Source organism: Oryzias melastigma, linkage group LG18 (assembly GCF_002922805.2).
Source record: "Oryzias melastigma strain HK-1 linkage group LG18, ASM292280v2, whole genome shotgun sequence".
In the NCBI taxonomy this organism is placed as follows: Eukaryota; Metazoa; Chordata; class Actinopteri; order Beloniformes; family Adrianichthyidae; genus Oryzias; species Oryzias melastigma.
The window spans coordinates 7,789,405-7,813,857 of record NC_050529.1 but is presented as its reverse complement, the minus strand read 5'-3'; the positions used below and the strand labels follow the sequence as shown (position 1 = coordinate 7,813,857).

The 24,453-nt window shown below is 42.2% G+C and overlaps 1 protein-coding gene and 1 long non-coding RNA gene across 2 annotated transcripts in view; both read right to left on the bottom strand.

Annotated features, from left to right (window-relative positions):
• Positions 1 to 767: 767 nt before the first annotated feature.
• On the bottom strand, positions 768 to 4,050 carry LOC118600073. Its single transcript, XR_004949648.1, has 3 exons — positions 2,530 to 4,050; positions 1,098 to 1,124; positions 768 to 1,014 (listed from the first exon to the last, which is right to left on the bottom strand). It is a non-coding gene; the product is annotated as an uncharacterized LOC118600073 (long non-coding RNA).
• A 1,278-nt stretch (positions 4,051 to 5,328) lies between these two features.
• Positions 5,329 to 24,453, bottom strand: part of dnah2 (dynein, axonemal, heavy chain 2) — a 52,824-nt gene continuing 33,699 nt past the window's right edge. Inside the window, exons 58-87 of the mRNA XM_024287548.2 lie at positions 23,147 to 23,286; positions 21,993 to 22,125; positions 21,782 to 21,921; positions 21,502 to 21,712; positions 21,294 to 21,410; positions 20,841 to 20,982; positions 20,578 to 20,747; positions 20,206 to 20,487; positions 17,713 to 17,835; positions 17,486 to 17,634; positions 17,333 to 17,399; positions 17,106 to 17,256; positions 16,876 to 17,024; positions 16,670 to 16,803; positions 14,947 to 15,091; positions 14,677 to 14,876; positions 14,439 to 14,565; positions 13,880 to 14,066; positions 13,652 to 13,800; positions 13,399 to 13,582; positions 13,130 to 13,320; positions 12,572 to 12,763; positions 12,305 to 12,489; positions 10,514 to 10,751; positions 10,171 to 10,322; positions 9,901 to 10,015; positions 6,415 to 6,591; positions 5,852 to 5,926; positions 5,591 to 5,741; positions 5,329 to 5,474 (exon numbers count right to left, since the gene is read on the bottom strand). Coding sequence (XP_024143316.1) covers positions 5,329 to 5,474; positions 5,591 to 5,741; positions 5,852 to 5,926; positions 6,415 to 6,591; positions 9,901 to 10,015; positions 10,171 to 10,322; positions 10,514 to 10,751; positions 12,305 to 12,489; positions 12,572 to 12,763; positions 13,130 to 13,320; positions 13,399 to 13,582; positions 13,652 to 13,800; positions 13,880 to 14,066; positions 14,439 to 14,565; positions 14,677 to 14,876; positions 14,947 to 15,091; positions 16,670 to 16,803; positions 16,876 to 17,024; positions 17,106 to 17,256; positions 17,333 to 17,399; positions 17,486 to 17,634; positions 17,713 to 17,835; positions 20,206 to 20,487; positions 20,578 to 20,747; positions 20,841 to 20,982; positions 21,294 to 21,410; positions 21,502 to 21,712; positions 21,782 to 21,921; positions 21,993 to 22,125; positions 23,147 to 23,286 — 4,722 coding nt within the window. The remainder of the gene's footprint in view (positions 5,475 to 5,590; positions 5,742 to 5,851; positions 5,927 to 6,414; positions 6,592 to 9,900; positions 10,016 to 10,170; positions 10,323 to 10,513; positions 10,752 to 12,304; positions 12,490 to 12,571; positions 12,764 to 13,129; positions 13,321 to 13,398; positions 13,583 to 13,651; positions 13,801 to 13,879; positions 14,067 to 14,438; positions 14,566 to 14,676; positions 14,877 to 14,946; positions 15,092 to 16,669; positions 16,804 to 16,875; positions 17,025 to 17,105; positions 17,257 to 17,332; positions 17,400 to 17,485; positions 17,635 to 17,712; positions 17,836 to 20,205; positions 20,488 to 20,577; positions 20,748 to 20,840; positions 20,983 to 21,293; positions 21,411 to 21,501; positions 21,713 to 21,781; positions 21,922 to 21,992; positions 22,126 to 23,146; positions 23,287 to 24,453) is intronic.

Below are 24,453 nucleotides of genomic sequence, written 5' to 3'. Positions count from 1 at the left end.
TAAAACTTTAAATGTTAGTGTCACAAACAGAGCCTAAGGGTTGAACCCAACTAACCGTGCATTTCCAGCTTCATCTGTCTGCTGGAGCTGTTGGCTGAATCCAGCAGCATATCCAACTTCAGTCAGGCCAAGGTGGATGTTCAGACCCAGCTCCATAACGAGCCAAGCTCTTCATCCTGCAACCATTCAGACACAGATTTACACATTCGACAACAGGAGAAAAAGACAAAAAAGTAAAGAAGCTCACAGCAGAAACTGGTTGAAAGTTTAGGTGAAAAAGTTAAAAACATCCATCTATAGAGCAGTTCATTCAATGGTCACAAAAACTGTCAGCGTGTCGCCCTCTGCAGGACAATTTTAATACTTGAAAACCTGGTAAACTAATGTGTCACCTCCCTCACTACCTATTGAACTACATCCAGATTTCCATTTCTTCAGGGTGTTTGGATCTAAAGCTACATATAAATTCCTTCACTAATCACCAGTGTCCATCAATGATTGCTAAGTATAGACCACAATGCATTGCAGTTGAAAAATTAAGGTGACAAAATCAATTTAAATGTATATTTTATGAACCATCCAACTTTTTGTATCATCAAACAGAATGTCTTCATAACAGCTCCAGATTCCACAATCCAGTACCCTGGAGGTGTCCCAGAAGTCTCTGCCAAAAACGTGTGTGCATTGATGCTCTTTAGAATGGCGAATATAGAGCACAGTGCTTTGCATTTGAACAGTTTCAGAGACAAAATACTTTTTTAAAAAAAAAAAAAACATCCATATTTTCTTCATCAGAACAGAGTGAATTCATAAATAATCTTTGTAAAGTGCTTGTATTGCTAAGTGTTTTGATATTCGCAGTTAAAAACAAAAAGTAATGAGCATTGTGTATGAATCGCTTTTAAAATCCATCTCACTGGATAATCCCACACTATGTCGTTTTTTAGTAGTTAGGAATTAGGGAGATGGCTCCAGATTCCAAGATCCAGTACTCTGGAAGTGTCCCGGAAGTTTCTGCGAAAAAAAACTTGTATACATCGATGCAAATTATTAATTATTGATTGAAAATTTTTCATCGTCAGAACAAAGGTTTTTACCTTGACCGATGGGTGATGTCATATTAGCTGAAAAAAAAAAAAAAAAAAAAAACGTAGTGAGTGAGGATATTCTCAATTTTTTTTTGAGACCCACTCCAGTAAAAATTGTTATGAACATGTTCAATTGGCATTTTTCTCATGATTGACATATAAAGAAATTTAAACTTGGCATTGCAATTATTTACTCAAATCTTAGTGAATCAGGAGCAAACGAAAACATAAAGTTGGAAAAACCTTGTGGCAGCGACATAGAACCTACGACGACCGCTCCAATCTAATGCATCTATCATTGTACGACTTTTTTTTTTCCTTATCTGAGCCGGCATCTAGCTCTAAACTGTACGGCTGGATAGATGCAATATTGCTTGCCATTTTTGATAATGTTAGGTTGTGGGTTTGAGGGGCTCTAAGCTAGTGGAAAAGAAAGTAAATGATTACGGGAAGAAGGGGTAGGCTAACTCCACAGAAACGGCTATGCTCACAACTTGGAGAAGAATTTCTAATGAACTACTCCCACTCAGCATAAACTAGAACAACTGTTTTATAATCATTTTAGCAAAAAAAAATTCTTTTTTTTAAATGGAATAATTATCATCAAAAGATGATTGGAGAGAGTCTTTAGAATCCAGGGAACTAGGTGTTCCTGCACTAGACCTGTAGCTTTAGAGATTAGAGAGTATTGAAGGAAAGTGAAATAAACTTTTAGAACAATATTTCATTGAAAGCTATTTTTAATGAGGTTGTTTGGTTTATTGTAGAGCTTAAAATGCATCACATCTGTATTTGAACATCTAGAAAAATACAAATTTTAATAAAAATCTGACAAAAAAATAAACTTTTGTAGTTTAAATGAGGACATAAGCCCCATTTTTGTTTTACAGCAAAATAAGAAATGGATCAAACTTAGCAATAAGCCAAGCAAGACAAAAATGGCCCTGCGACAGACTGGCGACCTGTCCAGGGTGAACCCCGCCTTCGCCCATCAGTGGCCGGGATAGGCTCCGGCACCCCCGTGACCCCGAAAGGGAAGAAGCGGTCAAGAAAATGGATGGATGGAAGACAAAAATGTTTAAATTTGATGTGGCAAATATAAACCAATCTATGAAAAGTTTTTTGTTGGTGTTGTTGTTTAACAAGGGTAACTATATCCAGCTTTTAAATGTCTTTATACTTGAATATTTGTGGAATATTGAGGCATAATCCATCCATTTTTAGAGTGATGTCAATAAATTCAAACTACAATGAAGCCTTGGAATGATCTAGAACACAATATGGCGCGTGAACGTTGATGACGTCAACTTCACGTTTAAACAAGACAATTATTTTTAAAAGTAGTAAAATATGGTTGATTTAAAACAAGTACTAGTGTGATTTATGCCTTCAAAACGCAAAAAAAAATAGAGAAAATATTTTTTATCAAGCTAGCTGCTACCGTAATCTGTTGTCCTCGGCCCCCATCTTGTGGCAAAAAGTAGAAGTGCGCCTCGTGCAGCAAGAGGGGTGGAGACAGAAAAAAAAATCACAGGGAAAAAAAATTCAAACGCTCTTCCTGGAAACGGCAACGAACCCGCCACAATTTCCCCGCATGACACTTCAAAAAAAGAAAAAGGGAAAAAAAAGCACACAACTTCCACCAAAACGCGTTCCAGGCGGAAGGCCGCTCTCTCGCCCCCCGACACCTTGGCGGTTGGCCGCGGCGCATCACACACCCACGGGGGAGATTTTGATAGCGGCGCGTGAGCCACAACACGAGCCGATTGCGACATCAGCAGCTCGTTCCTGTAAACTCCTTTTCCTGCCGTAAAATGACGTGACACCCGCAGCTCCCCGATTCGGCTCCAAAATCCCAAAGACGTAAAGTTAGTGGGGATAATTACATAACCCGCAACATTTTCCCGGGTTCCCCGCACAGTTTGGTCAACGCCGGTAATCCTGATGCGGGGAAACGTTTCTGCTGTTTTCAATGGAGGCGCCTCTCCATGAGGCATGTCCTCACCTTAATGTTTCTGAGCAGAAAAGGAGGTGAAGCGGTCCATCTTCATGGTTGGCCGTGGATGACGCAGACACTTTGGAGCCCCCCTCCCAAAAAAAAAAAAAAAAATCCTTAGCTGCGTGGAGGTGCAAACACCTCATCCCTGAGTTGGCCTTCAAACAATCCATCCACGGATCCCGGAAACACACGGACACCCAGAGGAAGGATCCGGGACTCCGCAAAGAAACTGCGCAGTTTTTTCCTGCCGTTAAAGCGGAGCGTGTTTCCCTCCTGTCCCCGCTGCTTCCTCCTCGCCTCCCTCCCTGCGCTCTCCTCCCTCATGCAGGTTTATTTTAGCGGAGTCTCGGACATGAGCCGCCCCGCCTCCACGCTCACTGCCAAAAACACTGTACAACTTTGCCCAAATTCCACGATGAGCTCCGTGAAGGAGTCACTTGAACGCAACATTTTCACTTTCCTGGAAACTTAAAAAAAAATCCAGGGGCGGGGGCATGTTTGAGGTGCTCTTATGGGGTCCCTGCTTGCATGTGGGAGATGGAGTCACACCACCCTTAAAGGTTTTCAAGTCTGCACTCTTGAACGCCACACAATACATCTTGAATGCACTTCATTCACATTCCAGTTCATTACAACTGAACTTGTAGATTTGACACAGCCGGACCACAGAGTGAGCCCATTTGAATTTGAATCCGCCCCCCCACCATCCGTTCAATGTATCTACCACCCACTCAGCTCACACACACACTGATAAAAAGACTCTGAACTCCAAGGAAGTCTCTTTTGTCTTTGGGACGGACAATCCTCCTCACTCCTCAACACGACCTTGAACTCCCCTCTCATTACTGGACCCCTCTTTCTTCCTCTTGAGTTTATTTCCCCCCCCTGCCACCACCTCTCTGGAGTTTGGAGTCCCCTCTCATGTGGAAGAGCCATCCTTCTCTTTCTGACTCCAAATGTCTCCAAAGCTTCATTAGAACCATTGGTTTCACTTGGATTATCCATTCAAGAGTATACAAGATGGACTGTTTTTGTTAACTGTTTTTGACCAGGGCTTTAACTCCATTATTGATATTCTTTGGACAACCGTAACTCTTCAACCGTTTACGGTTCTACAGTAGTGAGGTGCTGAAGCAATCGATGGAAATAATCTGATTCTGTCACGGAGAAAAGCAAATTTGCAAATATCCCACACTTTAGTGGCGTGTCTCTGTACCGAAGTGAAGTATATTGGTGCAAATTGTAAAAGGTCCAAGAGTCACAGTGGTTAAAAAGCATATTTCATTTAGGTGCACTGGCGACATCTGCAGTTTGGTTAACCTTTTAACAAAACTCCAATGGATTCTGCCAGAAACTTTTAGTCTGTGATCGCCACTTCACAGATGACTGTTTTGTTAACCTTAGCCTGTATCAAAGTGGATTAAACCTCAGAGCTGGAGCCATTCCTACACTCAAACCTGATGCAGAGGCCAGACGCGGAAGTAAATCATGCAACTAGCGAAAGGATGCAGTATAAGCCTATGATGCAAGAGCTAATGCTACATTTCCACACACGCTGCGCCTCACGCATAGACACATGCACACCTATAAAACCGGACAGCAGAATGACAATTTTGGTGGACTCACTTTGCTCTCTGCAATCCTGCAATTGGAGTAAACTCCAATAGATATGGCTTTATTTTTGTGGTTAGGTATCAGATGGATGAAGTCTTCGGGGTTTAATCACAGTCAACAATCTTTGTTCTATGATGGGTCGCCTTGTCCAACATCTGTCTCACTATCATTCAAATTGCTCGTTAGTGAACACTCTTAATTGATGCATCATTTGAAGATAAATGGAAAGAAGAAGGACTTGCAGATGTGAAGAGAATAGAAAGGCTGCAGAATGTTCCTCTGCAATCTGTGGTTCTACGATGTGATTTCATGCTAAATCATCTTTAATAAGTTAAATAAGACTTAAAAGTCAAAGCATTGAAAAATCAAGCAAATTTAGAGAACAATCCGTGAAATCCACAGAACTGTGCTCTGGCCCACTTCTGTAAGACACCTCGGCACAGTTATACTGATCTTAAGCATGGAAGATGAAAGAAACTCTGGTTTGGTACATTACAAACTTGCTTTAATTCTTAAGAATCACAAATAAATATAATCGAACATTAAATAATCATTCAAAGTGTAAACTAGTCTGAATGTATTTTCACTTCACTTAGCATTTGAAGAGCATGTGTGTGTTTTAAGGCTTTAGTTGTCCAGACTCATTAGAAGTGCCGTTCCTCTCTTGATCCAGTGCTCTGGAGTCTCAGCTCCAGATCCCAGCTCAACTCCAACCACAAATGACCCTTTGCCAGCTCGCACTGGGTAGTAGTAACATGGGCACAGGTACGTACCTACAAACATGCCAGAGACAGACAGACAGAGTCAGCACTAAACATGTTTCACCGGAACAGGAAAAAAACAATAGTTGCTGATTGATGTAAAAAAAAAAAAGTCTCCAACAACTCACTTTTAGACACTTTCCTGCGCCTCTTCACTGGTTTGAAATGGATGGCAGGAATGGGACAGACCATCTGCATGGGGGCAGGTTCTACCAGGCAGCAGTTCTGTATGTCCCAGCTGGCCCCCTCCAGGAACAAACCCTGGACAAACACCCCATCCTGACAAGGCAGGAGTAAGAAAGAGCACAAATACAGCATGAATAATAACACTCAAGTTTAAAAAAAATCTATAGTATTGTGTCCAGGTGAGTGTGTGTTTAGGAGGTTACCGTAGGAGGAGAAATCAGGTTTTTGTCATCCAAAGTGGAAACTATGAACTCCCAGGACAGAGTGTCCACTGACACCTGCAGGAATATAATATAATATAATATAATATAATATAATATAATATATATTCTACACTTCTTGTTTAAGTATTTGCAGGTCAATCCAATATTTCTGTATTTCTTGTCCAAGGGTTTGTTTCCTGGATCAAGAAGACAGAAGTTGTGGCTAAGGAGTCTGTGCTGGACTTCCTGTGCCAAATTGTTGAGGGTATTAACTCACAGCAGTGAGAGTTGTGAGGCAGCTGACTGCAGCAAGCTGCGATTTCATACCTGCGTGTGCTCGAAGCGCTAAGAGACAACGGTGTTAAACACGCAGCATTTGCCAAATCCCACAGGTGACTACTGCAGTGTATTTCTGACAACAACTGCCTGTCAGTGAGTTCCTGTTTGTTCTCCTGCTGCCAGGATGTGCAACCATTCCTCTGAGGAGAATCACCTCATTAACTTCAACAGATTCCATGTTATCCACCTTGACTCAGCCTGTCTTTCTGTGTGTGAGCTCTCACGTTATATTGGCGAGCGTAGGACTGCAGGACAGCAGTGAGGAAACCATTAGGAGAGGTGAAGCCGGACAACCAAAACAAGGTAGGGGGCTGGGTTGTGTTTGCCCACTGCCCAAACTGGGCGACTCGCTGGTGCAGATCTCTGGTCCACGCTGCCAAAGGCTTCAGCGAGGGGTAAGCCTGTAGGACAGAGACATGTCAGTTTCCATACAAGTTAGGCGCTGCAAGTTTATACAATCCATTGTCAAACAAAAACACTTAGGAAAGTTGTTCTTTTGCGTGTTTTAGATTAGCATTGGAAACAGTAATAGCAAATGTATATTTGAGTTGATTGACAGGCCCATAGCAACCATTCAAGTTTTGCAATTTCTGGGGCTCATGAATATATACAGCAAATTTCAGATTCCTGCCTGAAATTACATTTTCTAATTTTCCATAGCAACCATTCAATGTTTGTGTTGTTTGGGGTTAATTAATATATACAGTGCATTTAGATTTTTTTATGTGAAAGTAAATTTTCAATTTTTCCATAGCAACCATTGAATTTAAGTCATCTCTCCAGTTCATGAATATACCAGTAATTTCAGAATCAATTTTTCCATAGCAACCATTTAATTTTAGGCATATCTAGAGTTCATGAATATATACTAGAAATGTCAGATTCCTGCCTGAAAGTAAATTTTCCATTTTTCCCATAGCATCCATCAGTGTTTGCTTTGTTTGGGGTTCATGAATATATACTAAAAAAAAAATCTGATTATTATCTGACAGTATATCTTCGATTTTTTCCAAAGCAACCATTCAATTTTAGTCATATATAGTGTATATGAATACACTAGAAATTTCAGATTCCTACCATAAAGTATTTTTTTTCCATAGCAACCATTTCATTTTAATCATATCTGGGGTTCATGAATGTAGACCAGAAATTTCAGATCCCTATCTTAAAGTAAATTCATTTTTTTTCCATAGTAACCATTCAATTTTAGTCATATCTAGGGTTCATGAATATATACTAAAAATGTCAGATTCCTGCCTGAAAGTAAATAGTCAGTTTTTCCATAACAACCATCAGTGTTTGTCCTATTTGGGTTCATGAATATGTGCAGCAATTTGTTTATTCCTTCTTAAAAGTAAGTTTTCAAAATCTTCCCGTATAACCAAAGTCTATGCAAGCCACGCCCACATCAATGAGACATCAACATGATCAGCATAGAAGGAGGTTTTGCTTTGTCTTAAAACTTCAAGATTGTTAACTCTGTCAGGTTGCCATGGAAACATGATATGAATGTTTTAAAACTTTCCGATAAGAATTGACGACCCATGACGTTAAAACACAATTCTAGAAAAGGGAGTTTTAGAACAAATACAAACCTGCACATTTACAATATGATCAGAAAAAGCTTATTTTCCGTCTCTTTTGAACAGTATCGATTCAGAGAATGAAATTACATACAGATTAAAATCCCTTTTGTTGACAGAACTTCACTTAATACATTACATGTAATGCGTAACAGTAACGGAGACACAGAACATGGGTCAGACATGGCTGAAGACAGATGAAATCAAAGCCCTGAGTTCAGATGTAATGACAGGCTGCCATACCAAGGACTCAGGAGAAGAGAAAGAAGCAGAGATGGAGGATAAACAAGCAGGAATATCAGGGGGCGTTCCTGCTGCGTGGAACCAAACCAGCCAATCTGACCCGAAGACAGAGATGAAAGCTAAACGAAGCCACACCAAACAAAAACAAGAGACTCCAAACGCATCCACAGAGCAGAACAAAATGAACAGGTCAAGTCTGAATAGAAACCGGGAGAGATGGAGCTGTGTGGTAACAGGGACACTCAGCTGGAGGGAGCCACCTTAATGGCTCATCCAGCACTGTTATTAGATGAAACACACACTAACACACACACACAACGTAGATGGAGTTGTAATAAGCTGCTGGTTAGAGCACAATGAACTCGGTCTTATTAGGAAAGTGGAGCAGACCTTGGAAGGTTTACTTTGCTTATTACTCCTCGATTAAACCACAGACTCTGGCTTTGTTCACAGACCCAGGACACTCACACACACACACCCTCACACACACACACACACACACACCTGCATTTATGCTTTTGTGCCCAGCCAAAGAGACAGACATGAATATCAACACAAACGCCGACCTCTGTAGGCTGGACACATGCCTGTGACTCACACATGAAGCTTCACCCACTGAAGCCCCTTGACCCTGGCTGGCTGCTCCGCCTGTGCTCTCTCCACTGGATAATGAAGCCGGAGTGGAGGAGTGGGACAGAATCCCGGCTGGAACGCTGCCAGAGCCTCTTCACAGTGTGTCTATGTGTGCGTGCACGGTTGAGCGTGCATGTGTGCATGCAGGCAGGGGGACAGATAAATACCCCTTTAATATCAAACCCCTGAGACATGCCTGTAGCTGTTTTAGTGCTAATGGAGAACCAGATGATATGGAAACATGCAGGGAAATAATAAGAAAAACACAGGAAAAATACAGGAAACCACAGAAAACACACAGAAAACATACAGGAAACTACTAAGAAAAACACAGGAAAAATACAGGAAATGCACCAAAAACATACAAGAAACAAACAGGAAACTAAGACACACACAGGAAAGATACAAATAACATACAGGAAACTAATAAGAAAAATACAGGAAATGCACCAAAAACATACAGGAAATACACCGGAAACTACTAAGACACACGCAAGAAACATACAAATAACATACAGGAAACTAATAAGAAAAATACATGCAAAATACAGGAAACCCACAGAAAACACACAGGAAAAATACAGGAAATGCACCAAAAACATACAGGAAACACACAAGAAACTAAGACACACACAGGAAACATACAAATAACATACACAAAACTAATAAGAAAATACAGGAAATGAACAGAAAACACACAGGAAATACACAAGAAACACACAGGAAACTGATAAGAAACACAGAAGGCATACGTAGAAGACACAGGAAATGCACAGAAAAATAAAAGGAAACATGCAGAAAATACACAAACATGGGCCATAAGTAGGAAACACACAGGAAACAATGCAAGAAACTAGCTTAGTGGCCCTGTGCTAGAGTGTCTGCCCTGAGACTGGAAGGTCATGAGTTCAAATCCAGGCTGAGTCATACCAAAGACTCAAAAAATTGGACCGTATGCCTCCCTGATTGACCCTGGCTTGGATTGGGTTTTGTGGTTAAACCACCAAATGGTTCTTGACCACTGCTGTGTCTGCAGCTCACCACTCCTCTAGGAGACGGGTCGAATGTGGAGAAACATTTTACACACCTAGGTTTGTGACAACTTCTGGGACTTTAAACAAGGAACACTTAGGCAACAAAAGAAAAAAACATGGGGCATGAGTAGGAAACACACAAAAAATGAACAGGAAACACTTAAAAAATAAATAGGAAACACAGGAGATACTCAAAAAACAAATGAAACCTAAAGACCTTCTGCCACAGTGGAGGAACACGGCCCTCGTAGATGCAGGTGAACGTCTGCTCCATCCTGGACGACATCACCACGAAGCCTTTGATTCCGTTCTCCAGCTCCAGCAAAGACGACCTGCAGCCCAAACACAACAGCATCAACCCACTGGGACCTTCAGTTCAACCGGATCAGTCTGAACCGGTAAAACACAGAACTTGACATTTTTCTGTCATGTGAAGAGGATTTTCTTGCATTTCGAAGTGTATCAGAACGAGTGTGAGGATTCATACATGATGGTTTCCAGTAGTGAGTTGTATCTCTCGATCTCCTGCAGGAGAACCACGTTGAGCGGAGAGCAGGAGTCCTGCAGACGGGTTCTGGTCGCCTCGTAGTCGATCTGTGCCGGGATTTTTCCACAGATTTCCTTTATCAACTCTAAGACCTGGAAAAGCAGAGGCATCGGATGATTTTAAAACAGAAAACATGTCAGAAAAATGGGATATTTTCCCAGTTTTTACTAAAAAAAAAAAAAAAAAAAAACGAAACAAAAACTTAGAAACTAAGTAAACATTTTCAAAAGTTGAAACACAGTCTGATGCTAAAAATTCCAGTCATTGTTTTTCAAATCCTCACCGCGTCCTCCTTGGTGGGCTGTGCCCCCCCGGAGGTGCTGCTGCTGCTGAACTGCGGCTGCATGGACAGCAGGTTGTCGAACAGCGTCTTGGTCTCGGCGATCTGGCTGGCGATGTCCGCGTTGGGGTGCTGGCCGAACAGCTCGGGGTGCTCAGTGGACGGCAGCGCCTGGATGTGGAGCCTGTAGGAGTGCTGCGGCCCCTCAGCGGGGATGACGTAGGTCGGTAAGCTAGACAACCTGACAGAAAAAAGGAGGGCTTTGACATTTTTAAAATGACAAATGTTATATATTATGACATAAATGTTTTTTTAAAAACACACTTCTTCCTGTTACGATAATTCATGGTAAAAGTCCAATCAGTTTCCAAAGGTAAGACATTTATAAAGATCAAGTTCACTCTTTTAACACCAGAAAAGGTCAAATATTTCATATCACTTGTATTCAAAAAACCAAAGGTCCAATTTTATTTCTAGTGTCAGGGAACAAAGTTGTTCAACTAAAGTTAACAGCATTTCATGAAAAAGTCTTTTGTAAAAATGTAGATCTGCTTACATTTTTATATATTAGGGTTGTCAACGTTATCGCGTTCACACGCCATTAATGAGAAAAAGAAGTTATTAAAAATCACAAAGCAACCGTTTTCTGCTTGGTAAGGCTTCCACTTCAATTTCTGATAATGTGCACTTTGTTGGGCATTATCACACTTATACCACAGTCACTTACAAAATACGTAAATATTGAATTGATTTTTATTACTTTAGCCTTGTTGTTTTTGTTGTTTAAATGGCCTTTTTCCTATTTGATTTGTGGTGCGTTGTCACGGTAACACAACAACATGTTGCTGATATTAACAGCAAATATACAATAAAAGAGTATTAGGGCCACCATACAAAAAATAGGAACAATCAAACAAATATATGAGAATAAGTCATAAAGAAAAAGAAAAAGTTTTACAAGGAAATAGTTGTACAATTTAAGAAAAAATCAACAATTTAAAAGAATAAAGTTGTAAATTTAAGATTCACATATAAAGCCACCCTTCTTTGAATATAAATTGTTAGTTTAGCTTTTAAAATGTCTCAACAGAGACAATGAAACATAACCTGTTTCGTTTATGTTGAAGATAATTCAGGGAAACATCACATTGTTCACTGAAAGGGCTTTCCTTTTATTTTGAAAGTGTACTGTTTTATTTTTAAAGAAATCACAACTTATGAGGTTTTCCTAGTACAATTATGACTTTTGAAATTATATATTTTTACGACTTTATCATCATATATATTTTTTATGAAGGCCCAAATTACCCGTCAAAATATATAAATGTTTATATACATTTTATATATCTATAAATGTAATTTATAGAATAAAGCAAATACTTATTTATTAATCACGCGTTATTCTGACGTTTTATTTTGTATTTCAGATTAAGTTCCAGTTTAAATTTTTATTTGCAAAATTTTGGAGGACATGGCAACATAAATACATAATCCACACATCATTACATCATTTTATATTTTGAATTCGATTATCTTTGTTGTACATGAATGTTTTGTTTATGTGGACATGAATCAAATCAAATCTGACATTTTCTGATTATATTTCATTTTTTGGCTCTTTCTTAAATAGTATTTCCCTCTGCAGATTCTGCATGAATCACTTGAAGATGTAATATTCTGACTCTCCTCCAGGGGGTGCTAGTAATCTGCCAGCAGACTGAAGTTTTAGCCCCACTTTTCCACCAGGAGAAACACTGTTTTTTTAAGTGGGGGGTACATGAAAGTGTGACTGACTTGTAGAGCGGCTGCGTTACGGCGGCGTCACAGAAGAAGTCGTCCATGTACGTGGTCAGGAGGCGTCTGTCCCACTGGTCGGTGACGTGGCCGCCGTAGATGATGTCAGCGATCAGGTGCTTGAGGGCGTCCCAGGGAGTGTGTTCGTATTTGTCCAGGTAGAAGCAGAGCAGGTTCTCGCTCACCTGCAGAGGGGATGAACATCAGCCTTAAATTAAAAAAATAAAAAATAAAAAAAGAGAGCAGCTCTGCAGGGGGCTGGAGGACCTCAAAGTCGGAATGATTGAAGTCGTACACCACGTTCCAGCCCAGCTGCTGGAACTTCTTCCTCTCCTGCAGGAGGCTGTGGAAGAAGCAGAGGGAGAAGAGGAGCTTCCTGTAGGGCCCGGCTTTGAAGCAGCGGCTGAACTGAGTTTCCGTCACCAGCTTGAACAGCCGCATCATGTTTGCTTTCATGCCCTGCAGACAGCAGCCGTTCAGAAAACGCTCAGAGGCTTCAGTGTTCACATCAAACGAGATTCCAGCATCAAATTTAGACCCTCTGCCTCCACCTTTGTCCAAAAATGTGTTTATAAAGTTGATGCTCCAGACATGAGTGGGAGGAGCTTCAGTCAACAGGTTGTAGACTCATTGCTGCATGGAAGCATTGATTATATGTAGGATGCCTCCCAAAGCCCCGCCCCCTTTTTGGATTTTTCAAATCCGGGCTGAGAGTGGAGTCAGCCTCCAACTGTCCCGTTACGTTACTCTTTAGCACTGAAACCAGAAGCTTCTGATTCTGACCCACAATCCCGTTTGGTGTGAACGCTGCTTTAGAGGCTGCACCTTCGGCGGCTCGGTGGTCATCTTGATCCCAGCCTGGAGGATGGTGATGGGAAACTCGGGGTGTGGAGAGGAGCTGAGCCACAGCCGGAAGTTTGGGTGGGGCTTGAGCAGCTGCAGCCGCTTGATCAGCTCGTCCAGCTCCGGCATCCAGGACAGAGAGAGGTGGCAGTTGGCGAGGAAAACCCAGTGACCTGTGAGGTAGAAAATAACAATACCAGGATGAGCGCAGGTCCACAGGGAGAGTTGATGAACAGTAAATGGACTTGTACCATTCTTCACGCCCTCCTCAATCAGTTTTTTGGCGATGGGGGCCTGTCCCTGACCGAGAGACAGGGCGTGGAAGTGCTGAGTCATGCCGGAGGAGTCTGCCAGCTGCACCAGTGCTCCGGTGGGATCCACTCCCGGAGAAAGAACAAAAATCAGAGGAGTACAACTAGTGGACTCCTCCACAACCTGAGAATAGAAAAAAAATGTAAGTCTGATTGATGAAGGTTGAGGGATGAATAAGTTCTGAACACTCGCCTCCTTCATGTCCAGAGGAGGCGGCTCCACAAAGCGGCTCCCGAGGTTTTGAATGATGAAGGAGGTGATGCAGAAGGAGACGCGGTCCGGACGCAGCGAGCGCACGATCAGCATCTTCAGGAACGGAGTGCATTTGCTGTCCAAGTTGTCTGGAGGAGAACCAGGAAAGATGGATCCAGACAGAAACTGAGGAAGGAGCACATGAAGACGTGATGGAAGCCACCAAACCTGGAAGCGGCGAGTTCTCCGGCTCGGCGCTGATGAACCAAGCGTTCCACTTTCGAGAACTCAGCTGGAATGAGGAAACGATGCCGCAGAGGCGGAACAGCTTGTCCAGCTCGGTGATGTTGTCCCAGCAGGAGTCCGGCAGCCAGCTGCTGCAGGGGTTGTTCATCTGGTTGCTGCGGTCCAGAACCTGGAAAGTCCGTCAGATTGAGGATTTAAAGACCCCTCTGATGAAAATCATTTTGATTTTTTTTTTTTGGTTTTTGACATGTACAGGGACATGTAGAGAGGTCCCCCTTGGCGGGCTGCCTTCACTAGCACCTAGCTATTATCATCAGAAGGCGGTGCTGCTTAGCTCAGCGTTTAGCCTGACCACGCCCATGTAGAAGAGATTTTGGAAACAGAGGCTTCCGATAAACCTGCGATATGGCTTTTAAGACATTTAGGTTGTGGGATTTTAGTTAAAAATGCCATAATCATAATTGAAACACTACTGGGAATATTTTTTAAAAATTAAAAAAATTGACATGGGGGACTTTAAAAAGATGATGAAGGTTTTTACCAGTCCTCCTCGTAGGAAGAAGTTGTATTCATCCAGGGCGAGTTTGCTGGCGGCCTGCAGGATTTTAGCGCACATGTGGAAGCTGAAGAGCAGCTTGTGGGCCTCGAATAGACCGCGACACGTGGTCCTGCAGCAGACAGAACTTCAGGTCAGAAATACAGTCTTAACCTTCATTTTCTTTATATATGTCCTCCACCATCAGAAAAATGGTCAAGAACATGTTTGATTGGACTTGAACCTGTAGACGGCGTATGTGTGGTAGCTGTTGAGGCTGCCGATTCTTTCTTCCAGCTTCTCGCTGAAGGCGCTCTTCTCGATGCTGAGGTTAAAGAGCTCAATGTAAGCGTCCAGAGAGAACTGGTACATGGGGTCCAGGCAGCCCATGTCGTTGAGAATGAAGAAGAGGAGGGACGCCCTCTGGGCGCACGGTCGATAGGCCTGCAAAAGCAGAACAAAATGTTCGGGTTAGATGTTGGAACGAACGCGGCCTTCCGGGATTCCCACCGACCTCTCTGGCAGAGTCGATCTTCTGCTCGGTCTGTTCGCTCCTCTCCAGGTTCTCAGAGACTTTGGCGGAGGTCTCCTTGGATGTCTGGAGGGTGTTCACCAGCTGCGGGTCGTCCAGCAGGGAGCCAGTCGCCTCGTTCAGCAGTCTGCGGCAAGAAGAGCGAAAAGGATCAATTCCTGAAGGAGCATTTCTCTGGAAGTTATGGAGTAAACCTACGTGAAAGCTACACGTAGATCTGGACTTACAGTCTTCCTTTTTAGGCCTATCAGTCAGAAAATTGTGCAGGAAAACAAAAGGACAGCTGGGAAAAATGGCTGATTTCACCCTTTAGGGTCCACGATATGTAAGAATTAACAGAATTTTTTTTGTTTTCATCAAAATGTCTTTGATACAATCCACACCATATTTTTGAAATATCATATTTTAATGAGATATTTAGATAGGATTAGTTATGATCCCTTAGGTGATTTGGTAAGTTTTTGCTTACAATATTATTAGTTTGCAAAAATATTGAAATTCGTGTTGTTTACCCACTGTCTCAAATTTTAAGCAACATATTTTTAACATGCTGTAACTATATTATAAAGAATTAATTATCAACACATTTTCAATTTTTGGCAATACAGCAAGTAGTCATTTAAAAAAATGACAACAATAGTTGAGCTATTCTTGCCATAAAGTTTATAAAATTAGTAAAACTTTTCCCGCCAAAAGAGTTCTTGAGATTTCATGGAACCAGTTATTTTGAAATGAGCAGGAAAAGTCCTTCTAGTGGAAGGAGGATGAACTACAGGGCAGAAGACAGGGATCAAGTTATGTCCAATGGATTTTTAAAGCCCACTCCAATGAAAATCCTGTTTTGAACATGTATTTGTAGCATTTTTCTCATGATGGAGATAAAATTATTTAAAATTAAAACTGCATTTTTTAAATTAAAATTGTGATAAATCAGCAGCAGATGAAAACCAGAGGTTTGAAAAAGCTCAGCAATTCCGGGCCAAAGTCTTCCTTTTCCGCTACAATTCGTAAGCATCCACTTTCAGACAAATGGATCCATTAACGTCTTTATTTTCTTCATTTGAGCTGCTATCTGGTTCAAAACTGTACGGCTGGATCGCTCCGATACTCTCTGTTTTTTTGTTTGCTACGCTAATATTAGCTTAGGCTTGTGAGTTGCTATAAGCTGGCAGAAAAGTGTAAACAAAGGGCTGATGGGAAATTAGTGGTGGCTAACTTCCGTGCCACAACTCCGAAAGATTTTAAATGAGCTCCAGAAAATATATCTTACAAAACGACATACGGTTTTTGATTTTAGCTAAAACCTGCGTTATCATGATTAAAAGACCTTTGGGGACAACTTTGTGAGAGAAAAATATAGTTAGAGTGGAACTGTAGGGACAATTTGGATCATGCTTATGAAAAACGGGTCTCAGATAAGTGTTTACACTTAGACCATTTACACAAATAAAGTTTTTTCTCCAGATTCTAAAGTGGAGAAAAGCAGATTTGCAGCAATTTGCAACGCTTTACAGTAGTGAAGTGTTAACGTAATCAACATAAACCAACTGATTCTGATGCTGAGGAAACTTTTCCTCTGCATCAGTTATATTGCCGTCACCGGCGACATCTCAGGTATTAAAGGGTTAACAAACGCCGTTCTCGGTGTGTCTGTTCTTTGTTTTGTTGGAGTTTGGACACAGGCAAACCTGCAGCGGTTCTCTACCTGAGGATCTCGTCCTCCAAGTCTTGGAGGCTTTTCTTCCCAGCAGCAATGCTGATCACCAGAGTGTCCTTCTGCTCCTCCAGCTCCGGACGCTCCTTCCGCACCACAATTCCCAGCAGCTGGGCTTCCAGACCCTACACACAGAACCACCGTCATGGACTGGAAAGACAACTGTAACCACACAAGACTCTGAGGAACACCCAAACCTGCTCCATGATAGCAAAGTTGACGATGGTAGTCTTGGCTGACACCTCGGGGGTGTAGTGGGGGTTCGACAGCTTGGTGGTGATGTAAAACCGGAAGTCTGGATTGTATTCCACTTCTTTGTCTCCCAGCTTCAGTAGCAAGCTGCCGCCTGATAGAAAAACCAACCCAACGAGAACTCAGGTGTGATCATGGAGGCGTCTTCTGGTCACTTGTGTAATGATGTTCCCACCTATACACGTCAGGGATTTGTTGAGAACGGGGTTAAGAGAAGGATCCAGTTCTTCCTGGACATTCTGCAGCAAAACGGGGTTTCCAAACTGGATGGCATTTTCCAGGACCTGCAGGTAATCCGCCATTCCGAACTCTATAACCTTCAGACCCTGTTGGGGGCAAACAGGCAGGAAACACTCATGAACATTGATTAAAAAGGATTTTGTTTCTTTCTCAAGCTCTGACCTTCTCTGCTTCCATATTTTTGATCCACTTCAGAGCTTGACCTTGAGGGTCAATGATTAACGGACATCTTTAATAGAAGAACAAGAAACATTCTGACGGTTAGTGTGTGAATCTCTTGGAACGGTTTACATCTTAACGGGGGAGCATGCTGACCGGTTTCCACGGGTGATGATGACCCCGTTCTCAGTGGAGAAGGCGTCTGAGGGCAGGCCCTGAATGTTCCAGTCTCTCACGGCGGTGGGTTTGGAGAGGAAGGCAGCAAAGCTGAACGTAGGAGAGCAGGGGATTTCCACAGTCTGGATCTAGAGAAAAGCAAGTGCAAGTCGGAAAAGATGAGAGACAAACGTGGAAGTGAGCATCAGCGAGTCAGACGGTCAGACCTCTGTCATCCAGACGTTCAGCAGCTCGTCTCTGTAACTGGAAAGGAAGGGTCCCATGTAGGAGAGGAAAGCTGCCGCCAGCAGGCAGTCCCCCACCAGGAAATGAATGTCTTTTTCAAGTCCCTGAAACACAACATGGACCAAGAAGGCTTAAGCACACCAGGGTTTACAAAAACATCAAAGCAGTTTGTTTAAGGAGGTTTTTTTTTTTTTTAAAAATCTGATAATTTTCAAGATTTTTATGCAATCCATCTTTAATTTTGGAGGGGACGTTTCTGTGATGCAGTGGCGGGCCGTGCATTTCACACCTAGGCCTTCAGTAGTGCTCCATCTGAATCAACCCAACCCTCAATAACTATTTTATAGCAATAAAACTTCTACTGCAGGTACAGCTGCCACACACACACCAAAAGCATAAAAAAATAACCTGATAAAATTTCAATAATATTTAGGTATATAGCAAAATTTTAATCACCAAAAATCCGGATTATTTGTAGACAAAATCCATCCTTTCTATCCTCAAGAAGATTTCAATCACTCTGTCGTGCAGATTATCCGTGCGTTTTAGTTCCATCAAGAAGTCCTTTTCTATCGCCATGGAAGCTAATGCTGAAAGTCGAGCCTGCCCTGACGTATTTCTGGCATAAGTTTTAATTCGCTTCAGGGCTGAGAATGTCCGTTCAACAGAAGCAGTGGACACGGGGCTTGCTAGCTTCGGAGTTGCCCGACCCGCTTAACAATGTCCAGCTTTTCTTGAAAAGTCCGTCTTGAAAACGGCTTTGACAGAGTAAGTCTGCAACCAAATCCATTTCTTCTCCTCCTTCAGCCATTGTGGATTGACAAACCAGCTATTATATTCGATTTATTTGCCTGTGAGGGTCGCTACGGATTCAGTTTACCGGCTCTTCCTAGTACACTCTCTGATTATCCAATCACAGCGCGTGAAAATCCTGACGTTTCCGTGGGCCAGCTGGCTGGCCTATCACGTGGTCTCCTCCAGATCTGATTGGTTGAAGCAACAGCTTGGTCGACAAGTATTTTATGCTACAGGGCCCGCAGAACTGATTGTGAAGGCCTCCGGGCAGATTTCTTTGACCCTAGCAACAAATGGTGCTGCAATGTGATTGGTTAATGCTTAAATAGGAAAATACACGTGCAACCAGGGAGACAGCAATGAAAGGACGAAGACAGAGCATTTGGAATTATAGAATACGTATTCACGGAAATAAATAATAATTAATATCAGTCTGTGATTCAGATATTTTTAGGCCAGCAGAGAAGGCCTTGCAGGCCCTGACGGTCCGCCACTGGTGTGATGTTGAGTCTTGTTTCATTCAGGAGAGGAGCTGCAAATCATGTCTGAAACCTTGCTGCCCGGCTGTGCCACCTGACTGATTTAGAAAGTGGTTTATTGTTTGCAGTGAGTTTTCACAGTGATGGGAATCCCTCAGGCTTCATTCAAAATGTGGCTGCTTGATGGAGAGTTGCAGTAAGTGAGAGTTAGGGAGAGTTTAGAGACATTTTGGAGACACTTTGGAGACAGTTTAGAGATACTTTGGCGACAGTTTAGAGATACTTTGGAGACAATGAAGATACATTATGGAAACACTTTAGAGACACTTTCAAGACATTATAGAGACACCTTGGAGACAGTTTAGAAACACTAAATGATAAATGATCGTTTTCATCATTTCCAAATTATCATTTTCCATATATGTACATAACTACACACATACACAATACACAACATTCATGTTTTGCATGCTTCTTTTTTACTGACAGTTTTATTTACAGCCTTTCTCCAAAATACCTCGCATTTTAAATTTCATAGCCACTGATATTTTTAAATGCTGTAGATGTCATACTAAAGCAAAAAAAGGACGAGGAAGCTTTGCACTAGAGCCATTTGGATGAAAGGGCTCATTGTTTCATGAAGCATCATGTGCCCATCACAAGCATTTGGTTAACGATCGGGCTTTTGTAAGCTTGAGATATGGCCAGTTATTATTGTGTAGGGGCCACATCATTGTTTTGTTTTTAATCTAAAAACAGCAGTTTCTCCTAAATTTTCAAACTCTCAATGCAGGCAACTCTCCATTAAACCCCCACATTTTGAAAGGAATCTGAGGGATTCATATCACTGTCAAAACTTGCAGAAAAGCCTGAACCACTTCCTGAAAGCGAAGCTTTGAGCATCATCATTTTCAGCTTCTCTCATAAATGAAGCGAGTCTCATTATAGAATGTCATATTGTCACCGTCTACCTATAACTGTGAGAATAAACTGAGCTGTACGAGACCAAAGATAAGTAGATCAAATTACTTTGTCACAGTGAGAAAACAGTTTCTTCATAACTGAGAGTGAGGAGATTAAAAACTTCTTAAAAGCTTCAAACCAGCTCATAAACGCTGGTTTGAAGCTCTGTTATCCTGAATGTAGCAGAAAACCACAAGTGTGTTTTCAGGTGATGAAGTCGGCCTGAGATTGAGGCACCTTCACTCTCTCCTCCCAGCGGATCTTCTCTCCAGCCAGTCCCGTCACCAGTTTGGCGGCTCGGTCCAGTTTCACCTCCATCTCCTCTGACTTCTTTCTCAGGCTCTCCCTCATGACCTCCTTCTCCCCGTACTGCCGTTTCAGCTCCTCCAGCCTCTCCCCCACCTCTCGCAGTTTGTTTTGCGAGTCGGACAGTGCTGCCTGTTTGTCCGCCAGCTGGGCTTTGGCGGCGTTCAGCTGGGCCCGCTTTGGCTCCACCTCCCTGTAGACGTGACCATACACCTGAAGGGGAGGAAAAACAAAGAGGTCCTCTCCACAGTCCTTCAGAGGATGCTTTCTGGTTCAAACATGAGGAGGAGCTCCTTCTTGTACCTCCATGGCTCTGACCCACATGCACAGAGACTTGGCAGCCAGGGAGACTCTGCCGACAGTTTCCGGTTGGAAATCCTTCTGTCTGCAGAAGGTGCCGATCTTCTTCAATACCTGGTCTGTGATTCGGTTCTTGTCAAAGTTAACCAGAGTCTTGATGAAGTTGGTGTCACCTGCCACGAAGGTTCAGGACAGTAATGAAAACATCTTGATGCTCTAAAGCACTTTTCCACATTTGCATTAGCAACAGAAATCCGTTTTCTCACCCAGCTCTTTCTTTGCATCGGCCCATGAGGGGCTTTTTCCCAGCAGGGTCATGACGGCCTGCATCACCGTCTCCACCAGCGCCGGAGGACGGTCGTAGGACTTCATCTCTGTCAAGTCTTTCTTATTCAGAGACTCCAGAGCCTGAGAGGATGTGGTCAGTGACAGATGATGACCAGGGAGAGACTTACTATTAGGTAAAGGTAGACGGTTACATGGGATCTCCAACACTGAAGCTGAACACTTAAAAAAAATGTCTAAAATTATTTCCACGCCCATTTGTCATAAAAAAACACCAAAATCACTGTTTATTGACACCCGGCTCCAGCATGGCGACACCTTATTGTGAAAAAATGTCGACTGAATTGACTTTATTTTTGTCACCCTCAATCCAGTTCTCATATCCAGCCCATGGTTAGGACGTCAAGTTTCAGACTGGAGGGACAGAGCCGTACCTTCAAGGCGGCTTCCAGGGCGGGAAGAGCTTTGTCCAGATCCCTCTGTGCGGTTTCAGCCATGAACTTACACTGCGTCTCCTCAGCGGCAATTTTCTCACTGTGATCAGTCACTGCCTGATACGGAACACAGACAAAAAACGCAGAATTTTCACAGCCTGTCTGTGAAGCTTAAACTTTTTGGTGATGGCTTGGCGTCCACATGCACCTTCTGCTGATTTGCAGCCTCTTCCTGTTGCTGCAGGATGTGGGAGAGGTACTCCTCACATTCCTTAGTGAACTGGGCCACCTGCTTCTTGGCCTCCTCCAGCTCCACAGACATGGCCTTCACCTTCTCCTGAGTGTCGTCGATTTTAAAAAGGCCACTGCGAAGCTTGCCCACCTGCTCCCCCACCTCACTGTGTTTCTCTGTTAGAAGCCTGGACAGACACAAACATCAGAACAGCTCCTCCTCAGAAGAAAGAGGAGAAGAGCGCGGAGGTTCAGACTTCTTATATCCAGAAACTAGCTCCAGGTAGTTGTTAGGCGTCACATAGTTATGCCTCCTGAGCTCCAGCTTCATCCTTTCAGACACCTGTTCCACTGACTGGTGCATGGTCACAAAGACGCTGGCGACCTTCGTCTTGATCTGCACGGTAACAAAGAATCTTAAATATCAACTTCTTAACAGGTTGAGGATTTTTTCTGATGCAGTCTCACCCCCTCCAGCAACTCTGGCAGGAGTCCATCCAAATATCTCTCAGCGACCTCCAGCAGCACGTCTTTGGGCCACTCAGAGAACCAGTCGATGGTGGTGCAGTTAACAATGGCCGGGTACTGCAGGATGCGCTTCCTGTAAGAGAATGTCTAATTGAAAAAGGATTTTGACTGTAGCCTGTCTGCACTCCACCGCTAAAACACATCAATGACTGTATAAGAGAACTGGACTGAGTCAGTGTGATATCCACATTGATGACTGTATAAGACAACTGGAATGAGTGAGTCTGATCTACACATCAGAGACAGTAGAAAACAACTTGACTGAATGAGTGTGATATTCACATCAATGACTGTTTAAGACAACTGGACTGAGTGAGTCTGATCTACACATTAGTGACAGTAGAAAAAAACTGGACTGAGTCAGTGTGATATTCATAACAATGACTGTTTAAGACAACTGGACTGAGTGAGTCTGATCTACACATCAGTAAATGTAGAAGACAACTGGAATTAGTGAGTGTGACATCCTAATTGATGCATGTATAAGAGAAATGGAATGAGTGAGTGTGATATCCACATTGATGACTGTATAAGTGAATTGGTATAAGTGAGTGTGACATCCTCATAATTTACCGTATAAGAGAACTGTACTTAGTGAGTCTGATATACATATATAGATGACTCTATAAAAGAACTGGACTGAACAAGTCTCATATACACATCGATGACTGTATAAGAGAACTGGACTGAGTGAGTGTGACATCCACATCATTTACTTTATAAAAGAACTGGACTTAGTGAATCTGATGAGTTGATGAGTGTATAAAAGAAGTGGACTGAAGAGTCTGATATACACATTGATGATTGTATAAGAGAACTGGAATGAGGGAGAGTGTCATCCACATCGGTGGCTGTATAAGAGAACTGGACTGAGTGAGTGTGACTTCCACATCATTTACTGTATAAAATAACTGGACTGACAAAGTCTGATATACACATTGATGACTGAATTCCAAATGGCTTCTGAAGTAGGTGTGGTCGTTTGGTTGACAAATTTGGCGTCGGTAACTTTGAAGAGGTATAGGTGTGGACTATGGATGTGGTGTGGATCATTTGATTCTTAGAGCTTAGTCCACAGTCACAGAGGAACCCACCTGAACTGTTCTCCCACTGGACTCACGCAGAGAACGATGTGCAGGTTGTTCCGGACTCTCTCGATCAGGTAGCTGAATAGAGCCTCAGGAGTTTCTGGAACGTTGTCCTTCCTGGCGGAGTCTGACAGAGCGCGGCACACCTGCACACATAAACCAGAGAGCTCTCGCTGCAGAACACGGACGGATTTATCAAGTTCATGTTTAAAGACAACAGTTTATCTGATTTCTAAATAAATAAATAAAATGGTCAGGTATTTGCTGTATGTATATTGATGTATTCATGCATGTATAATGTTGAGCTATAGTTGTATTTGTAAAAGCAGCATAATTTTCTCAGAACTCATTTCTGTCAAAGCAAACTCTCCCTTAACTCTGTACTGGCCAAACTCATCCGCACCTGCGGGTCATAATCAAAACAAAACACTTTAATGTCATCTGCAAAAAACATTTTTGAAGGGCCTAGATTATGCCAAATAAACTCTTTTGAGCTTTTACGTGTATTTTAATGTTATTCCTAATGAAAAAACAACCCTAAAGTGGTATTTTGATCCATTCATGCATCTCTGAGCATTCATCTAAACACCTGCTCCCTGAGCACCAGCCTCTCCAAATCCACACATATGAGTGGGTCCTCATGTTGTGACATCACAAAGTGAGAAACAAGTGTATTTAGTGTGCCGAAGGTAAAATATGTATAGTTTATTCTGAAAGGCTTAACAGTAGAATAATATAGGCCCTTTAAAGTTTCAGAAGCTTTATATAAATTAATTTTCCTTTGGACATGTAAACTGGGTTCCAACACTTACCCCTGTGGAACCCCACAAGTAATGAGAAAAAGCACAAAACAAGAAAAAAGTTCAATTTTTTTTTTTTTTACTCAGTTAACTCCAAATTAATTTGATGCTTTACGTTTATTCAATTGTTCTTTGCTTTTAATGTTTTAAGTCTAAAAACAATTTAACAGTCATGGTGAATATTTGAAAACATTTTGTGAAATGATGGCAGAATCTAGTACAAAACTCTCAGTAGGTCATGGTCGTGTCTGAATTCCCTTATTACTCACTACTGGATTTTTTGAACTCCTCCTCACTACTTTAACTTGTAAATATGATGTCGCCAATTCGCTGAAGTAAAAAACCTAATAAATAAATAAAAATTTCGAAGAGTATTCATGGATCCACTGTGTTCTGATGATGAAATCTTGAATGGTAAATAAAAATAAATATAATATTTAAATCAGAAATCAGTCAAATACAATGCATTATATTCGCCAATCTGGTGAGCATTGGTTCACACTAGCCTTTTGC